Raw genomic sequence first — 11,966 nt, forward strand, 5'->3', positions numbered from 1 at the left:
TGACTGTGTACATGATATGTCGATAACAACAACATATTAGTATTACAAATATATTTCCTAGTTTCTTTCTTGCTCATGCAATGAGAAATGTGAGAACAAAGAGCAATAAACCAAATTCCCGCCTGGAACCCAAACCCTTCTCATTGGTCGAGCCAATGAGAGGTGGGACATGTTTTCTAAGGTTATAAATGCTCTTAGCTCTTATTTCTTGCTCTCTTAGTCCTCTCGTCTCTTTGCTCTCTTATGCTCCTCTTGCTTCCTGCCTCTCTTGCCCTCTGAGCCTTGTGCTCTCTCACTCTCTTGCTGAATGATGCTGAACTAGAAGGCCCCAAGGACTCCCAAGCATGCGCCAGGCTACGGCCTTGTCTTTCCATTCACCAAAGATCAATCTGACCCCCACTGGTTCTCTCTCTCATCAAGACAACATCATCAAAGATCAACTGGAGCCTCAACAATTGCATCAGGACAGTTTAATTCAAATGGGACATGCAAGTATCAAACTTAGTCTCATTATTTGATACATTAAGTATCCTCACCCCTTTCTAAAAAGGGCGTGTCAGAACTAATATGATGGTTTGCTCAGGCTGTTGATCTGCTGAATTTCAAACAATGCTATAACTTCTTGCCTTCCTGTATTCTGCTTCAACCCTCTTGCCCTTGGTAAACTGTATGCATGTATGTATATGTATGTTAGAGTAGTTTAAACGTTTAGTCTAGTTAATAAAGTCTTGTTCATGTCGCATGTAAAGTTGTCTGTGTCTCAAGCTCATATCTAAAGTCACTAATCATAGATTTTGAATACTTGCTCTTAATACGTAGTAAGAAAGACATTTCCCATGCCCCGGAAATGTACCTTTCTATTAATTAATTAATTAATAACCAATATTGAGTGTTCATGGGATGAACCGAGCATTTGGTTGTAATGTTAATGTAGCTACATCAAGTTAACCCGATTAACTGATCCAAATATTCATAATCGATTATAACAAGTTATGATTGATTATTAATATTTCATAGAGCTGATTCGCTACAACTGTTTACACTATGGTGTGTTGGTAAATGGAAGTGACCTCAGTCACAATCAACCACATTTTAGAGAACCTGCCGCCTTGCTCTTGACAACCAAGAAGGAGATCTGTGTTGCGTACATTACTTAAACTTTCCACTAGGTATGGGAAATGAAGCTGAGTAAAGCTCTGATGCTATCTGCTGAGTGCCTCATGGAAAAGTTTCAAAGGTTTGGGAGTGTCGAAAACCATCTAGTGCAGGGGTTCTCAAAGTCTACATTCAAAGGTCCAGATCTGATTTTCATCAATGTCAAAGGTCCGGAACTATTGGTTATTACAAAACTTATTTTTAATAAACATGCATAAAAAAAAATTCTTAACAAACACAACAAGAGGTAGGCCCAAAGTAACATGGTGCAAAATACTGAACAGTCTAATGTGAGAAATGGCACTGTCTGTCTCCCATCAGCTGTCGAAACCGTGGCACAAAAGGTGTGGTTGCCAGACGGAGACACTGGCCTAAATGTTCATTAGTCAAGCTGCTGCGGTATGAGTTCTTTACAGCATTCATTGCTGAGAATGCAGACTCACACCGATAGGTCGACCCAAACATGGTAAGAACACAGATGGCTACTTTCTGCAGATTGGGGAAATTTTCAGCTGTGACCATTTTAGTCCAAAATGTAACAGTGTCACAGTACACTTCCTGCAAAGTCACATTTTCCTGTAAGTCAATGAGTTCAGTCTGCAGAGATGCCATGCTTGCCCATGGGAAGATGCTCTTGGTTTCTTTTGAAAACTCCTCAACATTCTTGACCAGGAATGGAGATGGAATGCAGAGCAGCACTTGTCTGCCTACATTGAACCCCTCAAAGCCATCCTGAAATTTTCAGCTAGCTTCTCCAAAAGGAAAGATGGTGACGATGGTGATTGCCATTAGTCTGCTGGAGAAGAGTTGGAAAGTGGATATGTGGCCCTGTGATGTCACCCTTAAAGATCTCCAGCCGCCTTTCAAAGGAGCTGCACGGCTGCCATCAGATCACACACTGTGTTGCCTTGGCCCTGGAGCTTCAGATTCAGTTCATTTAGATGAGATGTTATGTCCAATAAAAAGGCCACAAGCTCCATGCTGTCATCATCCCTCAAAAAATCCAAGTAATGCCTGGCTTTGACATTCTTCTGCTGGGACAAAAACATCTCCAAATCTTTCCTGATGACCCAAAACCTTTCCAAGACTCTTCCCTTACTCAGCCACCTAACATTGTTATGGAGGAGTAAGTCGTCATAAGCAGCATTTACCTGATAAAACAAAAAAAAGAAAAATAATAAAAAATTTTAATCAATAATACAAGAAAAATACATGATCTTTGTGAACACAAACACCTTTGTAAATTCTGTAAGTCTGTTGTATGTAGATTTTGATGACAACCTTTAATACTTCCAAATGCATATAATTACATTATCTCCTACATTTTATTCACAATTAAAAATGATTATATAAATAAAAAAACATTTGTGAAATAAGGGTTGACTTAATATCAATCAGTGGGGACATATTCAGCATTTCCTGCATTAATTATGCCTTAGTTTCCCATTGATAAAAAGTGTTAAAGATTTAAATGCTTTGGCTCTGAAGCAATGTGTGTGTGTGTGTGTGTGTGTGTGTGTGTGTGTGTGTGTATGTGTGTGATCATCACTTAATAATCCCCTATTGACCCACACACACAAAAACACAGTAGAAAAAGTCAAAATAATTCTCACCTCAGTCAGGAATGCCCGCAGAAGACGGTGCTGAAGGGCAGAGGATGCTCTCAGGTAGTTCACAAGCTTCATAATAGTTTCCATGACGTCTGAATATTCTTTTCCAAGGCTAGCACACAGCACGGACTGGTGTATAATACAGTGGTATGTCAGCAGGTCGGAGTGCTCCTCTTTCAGACGTTGAACAGCTCCCTTCTCCTTCCCTATCATGGCTGGAGCACCATCAGTAGTGATGGACACAATATTCTTGACATCAATTCCCCGTTCATTAAGCATCTGCATGATAGCTTCATAGATGTCCTCTCCTCTAGTGTGACAGAGTGGAGTAAGGCCCAGTAAGTCTTCACAGAATGTCCCCTTTGCCTTGCTGAAGTATCTGACAAACACACATAGCTGGGCTTGGTCTGTGCAGTCTGTTGACTCATCCACCGCAAGTGAAAGGCAGGGTGCATCTTTGATATCATCAGTTAACTGATTAATTAAGTCATGGGCAAGTATCTCTGTCCTCCTGGTTGAAGTGTCATTGGACAGTGGGATTTTCTTTAATTTATCTGACATCTCCTGTCTCTCCTTTCCCTCAAACAAAGCATCTGCTATCTCCACTAAACACTCCTTAACTATCTCTGCATCAGAGAACGGCTTCTTGTTTTTGCCAAGTACCCAGGCCACTCGGAAAGATGCTTCTGTAGCTCTCTCTTGCTGTGTCACAGCTCTCACAAGCAACTTATTTGTTGATTCATATGATGACTTTAGCTGTCGTAGTTTTGCTGTCCTTACCTCTGTATTTTGTGGATATTGCTGTTCAAAATGTTTGTTTTTTTGTTTCGTAATGTCGTTTGACATTTCCACTCTTCACAACTCCAACGGTCTCATTACAAATTAAACAGAATGGCTTCGTGCTGGATTGGGGCAAAATGAACGCATACCTCTCGGTCCAATCATCTTTAAAAATTCTGTTTTCTCCGTCAACTTTTCTTTTCTTGGACGATGCCATCCTCCACACCCATTCAAACGCTTACTGCGGTGAACTTGAAGTGTCGCGTCGCGCCCGATTACGTCAAAAATCAACGCTCACTGGATGTCATGGCAACTAAATCACGGAGGAAAACTTTAAATATCTCGCCTTCGCTTTAATTTCGGACCATCTCACAAAAGACATGTGATTTTACAAATGATTTTAACATGCGTTTATCAAAGTAGAAATCCACACTTTTAATCCATTACACACAATTAGTGCTCTTGAAATACGAAAAGCAGGCCGGTCCGGATTGAATTCCCTCCGGGTCCGGATCCGGACCGGAGTCCGGACTTTGAGAAGTACTGATCTCGTGGTTGGTCAAATATAAAGCTGTCATAAATCCAGGTGCACAGCTCCATTGGAATGAGCGCCTGTTAAAGTTTTAATCTATTATGAACAAACAAATGCATTACAACGCTAAGTGCATTTTAAACTTATGATAATATTCACACATTAAAGTGCGGCAATACATTTCAATAAGAGTGAATATGGTTCAATGTTATAATCATAAGAATAATAATACATAAATATGACTAACAGAGTTGTTTGAGGCAAGTAAATAGTGTGTTCTAAACTATTTGTAAGACAGGATATACTGTATGATCATATAATATTAAAGCCATTTCTAAATAGACCTAAACTTGAAGCGCTCACGTGACTGCACATTAAGTGATGCCAGAGCCCTTCTAAAAGTTGAGCCTACAAGGTTAGCATAGAACAGCGTAACATTGCGGTCCCTAGACATTCTATGGGCGGTACACTGGTAAGGAGACAAGTGGACATTCTTTTTGATGGAATGTCTATGATGAAGATGCGTCATGATGCTGAATATACCACTTTGGTAAGGAAACTCCACTTTGGCTCATCACTTAATCCAATCCAAGCTTCGATAGGGGGCTTCATTGGAAATTGTGCTGAGTACTTGATACAAACCTTGAAGCTGTCTTATGTAACATCATTAGCGTGTATTGTTTTCAGAGAATCTTTGCGCAGCTTCATTTCCCATCCTTAGTGCAAGGTGGAAGGTGCTCTAAAATGCGGTCAATTGTGACTGAAGACACTTCCAATTACAAACCCTAACTTAAAAACTCTCACCCCCAAAACCGATTGACAGGTGTATCTGTAAGTCATTGGAAATGCAAGTGCAAAGGGAATTGTGATTCCCTTTGAATTTTGTCAGGCTCCATATGGGACGCTGAGGAAGTGAAACAGCAAACGTGGTAATTAATATTGCTTTTTCATTATGACAGGGTCATAATTCCTAAGACATAGGAAATTCAATTGCAAATGGACTTTGCTTTTCCAATTTAAATTTGGCAGACTTTGTATGTTTGTGCAAATGGTAATATTTGGATTATGTCACAATTTATGCATCCACAAATAGTAAAAAGCAATTACAAATACAATTTGCAATTGTATTTTGCCTGAAAATCCTTCTATATATCTGGGCCTCAAGGGGTCTAGTCTTGATCTGGTATTTAAGCAGTCAGTTATTGGTTTGGTTTGAGTCTTGGAGGGTCTGGTTTGGACTCCAACTTTTCTAGAAACCAGGTACCTTGATTTAAAGCTCAAAACTATTTAAGGAATCTTCAGCATCTCAAGTTGGTATTACTACCACTTATTGCGGAAAGCATTTAATTTTTGTGCTGATACAATCAAACACACACACCAATGCACCTGGCCAGCCCACAGGCTCACACGTCTGAATTTCCAATAAGCATTAACTACTTTAAATAGAGATGGTCTTCAATCTTAGCTTCATTAGCCGCCGGCCTCTAAGTGAAGTACGGATAAAGGTGGTAATTTAAGCACTAATGCAACACATTACTGGGTCATGTTAAAATGAGTAACGCTACTCCCCAGCACATAGCCTCACATTTGTAAAATAGAGTGGTTTATGATGAATGTCACCTATAATGTCTGCTTGCATCGTTTTTTAATCAGTAACCACACACACACAAAGACAATAAAGGATGAGCTTTGAGAGTGTAATAAAACAACATGATAGTACATGTTTGGGGTTTTATGAGACTCGCGTGTATGTTCAGAAGCAGCTAATGCTGCTATTATAGTCAGTGAGAGCTCGTTGTATGAGTCTTCTGAGATCAATACAAAGATCATCCCAGCATTACAGAGGAATCTGAGGAGGCCAGTCTCATCTAAAGAGACACACACATGGTCACAGACCACAAACACTGAAAATAGAAAAGCATGTGCAAGTGTTTAAATTGCGTTGCTATTTCTTGCATAAGATATCACTTTGGATAAAGGAATGGTTCAACCAAAAATAAAAAACTGCCTGAAATTCAATTGTTAAAGAAAATGTAGTTTTCAAATCTCATTCACAAATTTGCACATTCAAATCAGGTATGTCACGATTGGTCTCAAGTCACAAAAAAAAACTGTGGTAATTGATGTGACAGATCATGTGATGCTACCATAAACACATGAAGGTGAGCAAACATTTTACCACCATCTGGTAGAATGGTTCTCATTGTGGAACCCTGCCGATCTGGATTAGATTGGACTAACTAACATAGTGTCACTACGTCACTAAAGCCATTCCACCAGCACTGCTCTCTGTCCTTAGTATGGTTAGTTAACTGTGCTGTGAAATCCTGGCTGGGAATGATGTGTATTCATACTGCAAGGAAACGTGCTCAAGTGGATATGCTGCTAGAACTGTTACTCAATGTGCTCAGAACCATTAGGATCTATGGTGGACAAGCGGCCAGTGACAGAATGTTCATTTATAATGTGAACTATCCATTGAAGTAGGACTATTTCTGAGCCCCAGACAGATCGTAGGGGTTTTCAGTGAGCAACTACTTTTTCTGATTAACCTGAAACGCTTCTGACATGCTCTACAACTTGACAATTTGTGATTGATTGCTTTTCCTGGCAAACTGTATAGTGCACCCAGGAAGGTGCATAGTCCATTCATTTTCCAAAATGGCACTATCCATTTTCTATCCCTCCTAAATTGTGAATAATTTTAAGATGCTGGTCAACTTTTTCTGGGCATCAGACCTTTTTTAGCCTTGATCATGATCAACGTGTTGATAAAGCTGGTAGGATTTCCCCCCCTCTTATGTTCCTCAAACCCAGTGCAGAACTAATCAGATTTGCAATTATTGTTGTTCCATTGCTTTTCTTGGCTGATGCAATCTGAATAATTTGAGGGGCAGGCAATGGCCTCAGTTCTATTACTGCACATACTGTTCACTCTGTTCGTATTGATCAGGTTGGCACCAGATGGGGTTTGTTAGGCTTACCTCCTAGCTGCTGTTGTTAATCAGATAGGCTCTGCTGGTCATTGCAGAGCTGTTCTCTTGGTCTGACATTGGATGGCATTGCTTCTCCTTTCAGTGAGTATTTCATCAGATTTGGCTCAATATGTAGAACAGGTTTCTGCCATTCAATAACCTTTTTAATCAGTGGATTCACAGAATGTTCTGCACTTGACTCTAAATGCCTGATTCACTACAATAGAGTTATTTTTATTGGAGACTTCCATGAAGGACTCCTTTGGTCTGTCTGATTTGCAGTGTTACTCATGTTTAAAGATGTGCTCTCTTGTCTATTAAGAGATCCTTTAATCTAAATAGCTGGTCTTCGTTCTGCCTGTCTTTATAGCCTGGGGCCTCATAGTGGCCTCCCTACAGTGCTGGCTAATGTAGCCAATAACACACTCACGGCAGGGGAAAGGACGCTTATACACATACATGTAGACACACTCTCTCTCACAAACTCACGCACTGCAGGGGCCTGAGCTCAGAACAATACATCAAAGACAAAACCATCAGAGGCACAAGTACATGATGGATTTATCCAGGATGGAAGGATGTGGGGTGAATGGAGAGAGTCCAGTCTCCTAGCATGGAAAAACAGTCCTGATGAGCTCATTTAGGAATCATTTTTATGAAGCATGGATTCATAGTATTAGCTCAGACCCCCATTAGACGGAGAAGATAGTCTTAAAAAAAGTGGGGATTAATGTTTTGACGAATGAGATGTCATAATAGCTGCAATATTTGTCACTTTTTGCTACAATGTTAATGTTTAAAAATTAAAACTTGGTGATCTTGCTCAACTAATAACTCACTTTTGATCTGAATGGCTGTTTTGAGTCAAGATGGAGCCCAGTGTGCGGATTTAACGTCCTCCAAACTGCTGCATGTCCTTCAACCCCTTCTGTTTCTCATTTACTGGCAAGAAATAATAGGGCCATTAAAATATCTATTATAAGAGCACACGTCAAGAAAGAAGCAGAAGGAAATAGGATGGAGGAGTGCTGATGCCTCATATAAATATGACAAGTGTGATTTAATAAGAGCTTGTTCTCTGGTTTTAAGAAACACTAGGGCACCTCTGCCTGTATGACACAGTAGGTGGAATATTGTAAAAAAGAAAATTGTAAAAAGCATTCATGATACATTACTTTTATAGAGATCAATAAGAACAGCCTCTCTCTTTCTCTACAGGGACACACAACCCGAACAATGACATCATAAACGAGACCACTATCTAATTGTCATTAAGTTGTTGCAGGAATAACATAATGGTTTAAAAAGGTTTAATTTTTACTGCGCTGATTAGTCTAACACTGCTCGTCAATGTCATATGAGATAAGCAATAAAACAATAAAATCTATGAAAATCTAGGTGGGAACCTCTTGCATTATCAAGCGGCACTCATCAGCAAGCAGTTCAGGTTAGTGTTTGTGTCATGTGAGATGTAAGTATCTAACTAAACATGCACTATTTGACCACTGTTTTATGATTGAAATGTTGTACCGACTGACATTACTCAAACTAGCCTGTCTGGCACCAACAATCATCCATGCAATAATCAGTACAGTGCATACAATCATGCAGATATGTGTCAGGAGCTTCAGTTAATGTTCACATCATCCCTCAGAATGGGGGAAAAAATGTGATCTCAGTGATTTGGACCATGGCATGATTGTTGGTGCCAGACAGGCTGGTTTGAGTATTTCTGTAACTGCTGATCTTCTGGGATTTTCACACACAACAGTCTCTAGAATTTACTCAGAATGGTGACAAAAACAAAAAACATCAAGTGAATGTTAGTTCTGCAGATGGAATTACACTATGTGTTGTATGGACTAATGTTATGGTATTTTTATAAAAAAGTGGTCAATATGAAGTGTTTTTGTATAGAAAAGAGCAGCATTAGGATTATTAAAGAAAATAATGTGTTAAGATTCAACAGGGAGGAAAAAACAATGATTTTTATCATATTTCAAGTCTTTATTCAGAAAATTATTGCATTCAGTGCCTTTAATATAAAGGACCAATGAGGACCATTATATTATGACCTCAACACCAAAATGGTTTGGTCCCCCACAGTGTTCAAGACATGGTTATGGCCATGCCAAAAGTGGTCCAAGGCAGGACAACCAGTGTACCGGCGACAGGGTCATGGGTGCCCAAGACTCATTGATGTGCGTGGGGAGCGAATTCTAGCCCCTTCTGGTCCGATCCCACAGAAGAGCTTAAGTAGCACAAATAGCTGAAAAACGTAATCCTGGCCATGATAGAAAGGTGTCATAACACACAGTGCATCACAGCTTGCTGCATATGGGGCTGATCCATGTCCACCACCAAAAGTGCCTACAATGGGCATGTGAAAGTCAAAACTGGACCATGGAGCAAAGGAAGAAGGTTGCCTGGTTTGATGAATCACATTTTCTTTTAGATTACATGGACGGATGGTCGGCCTAGGGAAGAGATGGCATATCATAACTTAGCTGTGTGTGTGAGTGAAAAATAAGTGTTTATAAAGTTACAATCAGCCTTCGTAGTGAGAAGATGTGTGTGAAAGTGAAGAAAACGCAGGAAACTTCAACTAAACAAAGAACGCAGCACCTAAAAATCAGTTTTAACAAAAGAATTCTAATAAATATTTACATTCATTCTACGAGACTAGGTTGGTTTTCATTTCACGTTTGCCGGTGTTGTTTTGAAACGACAACTGCCCCAAACTTCCATATGAAGCAGTACGATCAACCGCAGAGCAATAATTGTATTTTTGTTACAGGTTCTATTTTCAATCACTGCATTATTAAAATAGCAGTACATGAAATTATATCCAAAAATGCTCAACAATTTATAAGGAATAAAAGGACAACTCTGACTACTGTTGTGAAATCCCAATACAACCAATACAATATAGTGCAGTTATGTCCTCATTAAAAGCATAAGCATGTAAACTCAGTTCATTTCCCACACATTACAGCCAAATAATCAGTCTCTGACTGCATTTTAAATTTAGCAAATGTCACTGCAGAAACAATTTTGTTTTCAATATGCATCTGTCTTGGGCACAGAAAAAAAAAAAAAAACAAGAGCTTGAAAATAATTTCTGCAATGTTGTGAAGGTAACGGAAACCATTTCTCTGCCCTGTTTACTAATAAGCTAAACTCTGAGCAAGGAGATGAACAAACCATTGGCTTTAGCAAAAGGAGTCCTAGTTACATAAAATCCAACAAGTACTTGATCAGTGGAGGCCACATAACAACCTGTTAACATTTTAAAATGAAATAATAGAATCCTTCTTTCTGTATCATTACATCCTCAATCCTGATTGGGTTTGAGTTGCTATAGCAACCTTACTGTGAGAGGTGCGGAGTGTGTTAGTTCTGAAAATTGATGAGTCAAAGGTTGGGTTAGCTGCCATTCTTTAACAGAGGACAGCTAAGCAGTGAAGTGTAGTCATTATTTGCAAAATTATTATAATGTATTTTTAATTTTTTGTAAAGAATATTTTAAGTAAATCTTAACTTTACATTCATTTTATCATCAGTTATACAGTCAATTTAAATAACTGTTAGAAATAGTCCATCATGTGCACTAATTTGTGAGTAACATGGTGCTAAACTCTCCAATGTACTCCTGATATGAAGCAATGCATAACAACTTACAGTATTACTCTCAGAAAGCTTCAGACAATCTGCACTTGTTTAAAATGCAGCCTTGTTGCCTTGAGGCCAAAACAAATCTTTGTTTCTGCAAATACGGGAAAGCAGTTAAGTCACTGCAGAAATATGTGGAAATGTGCTTTTGTTGCACTTCCATTGAAGTCTTGCCATCTGCAGCAACTGCAAACAGCTCACGTTACAATTTAGTTTCTTATGTTTTAACAATGGTTGAAAACCTGAAGCAAGCTGTGCTATTTGTTGTGTTTATGGCATTCATTTTATCTCTAATTCAGTCTACTTTTAATTCTGTTTTATATTTATTGCTGCTTTATAGTTAAAGTTCATTTTTAAAATGGCTGGTGTGCTTCAGTGGGTTGATGTAATCTCCATGGCATAATGTCAGGTTGTGACATTTCTTTCTGGTGTCACAAGACGAATGAGATACCCATGTCGATACTAGCTTTGCATAGTTACAAGGCGGCACTGAGGCAAACAACAACAAGCCAAAGGGTCAAACACTGACTTATGTTCTATTTCTAGACATTCTTTCTTGTTTCAGTCTATTGGTTAAATAGCTACATGCAGAGGCCTGGGTAGCTCAGGGTGTATTGACGTTGACTACCACCCCTGGAGTTGCAAGTTCAAATCCAGGGTGTAGTGAGTGACTCCAGCCACATCTCCTAAGCACACAAATTGGCCGGGTTGCTAGGGAGGGTAGAGTCATATGGGGTAACCTCCTTGTGGTCATGATTAGTGGTTCTCGCTATCAATGGGGCTTGTTAAGTTGTGCATGGATCACAGAGAATAGCATGAGCCTCCACATGCTGCGAGTCTCCGTGGTGTCATGCACAGCAAGCCACATGATAAGATGCACGGATTGACTATCTCAGAAGCGGAGGCAACTGAGAATTTTCCTCTGCCACCCGGATTGCAGTGAGTAACCGCACCACCACGAGGACCAAGTAAGTTGTGGGAGTTGGGATTTTGTTTTTTTTACAAAAAATCTGTGCACTGCTCTTTGTGATTCATTCATTTTTAAACAAAATATATTTCAGTTAAGCACACAGACTGGGAAGCATGTGTGTGTTCATATGTGCATCAGGACTGCTTTGAATTAGTTAAGGCATCATCAGCACTTTGTGAATGGGCTCTAATGGGAAGTGTGTGTCCCACTGTGGCCTATCTGCCCTTTAACTGAGATAGCTGCTTATATTTGACTAGAGAATTCCATGCCAG

The 11,966-nt window shown here is 39.5% G+C and overlaps 1 protein-coding gene across 1 annotated transcript; it reads right to left on the minus strand.

Annotated features, from left to right (window-relative positions):
• Positions 1-2,018: 2,018 nt before the first annotated feature.
• On the minus strand, positions 2,019-3,611 carry LOC127651360 (protein FAM200A-like). Its single transcript, XM_052137133.1, has 2 exons — positions 2,769-3,611; positions 2,019-2,306 (listed from the first exon to the last, which is right to left on the minus strand). The coding sequence occupies exons 1-2, from the start codon at positions 3,609-3,611 to the stop codon at positions 2,019-2,021; spliced, it is 1,131 nt and encodes a 376-aa protein (XP_051993093.1).
• Positions 3,612-11,966: the final 8,355 nt, after the last annotated feature.

The sequence above is a fragment of the Xyrauchen texanus genome, chromosome 11 (genome assembly GCF_025860055.1).
Source record: "Xyrauchen texanus isolate HMW12.3.18 chromosome 11, RBS_HiC_50CHRs, whole genome shotgun sequence".
In the NCBI taxonomy this organism is placed as follows: domain Eukaryota; kingdom Metazoa; phylum Chordata; class Actinopteri; order Cypriniformes; family Catostomidae; genus Xyrauchen; species Xyrauchen texanus.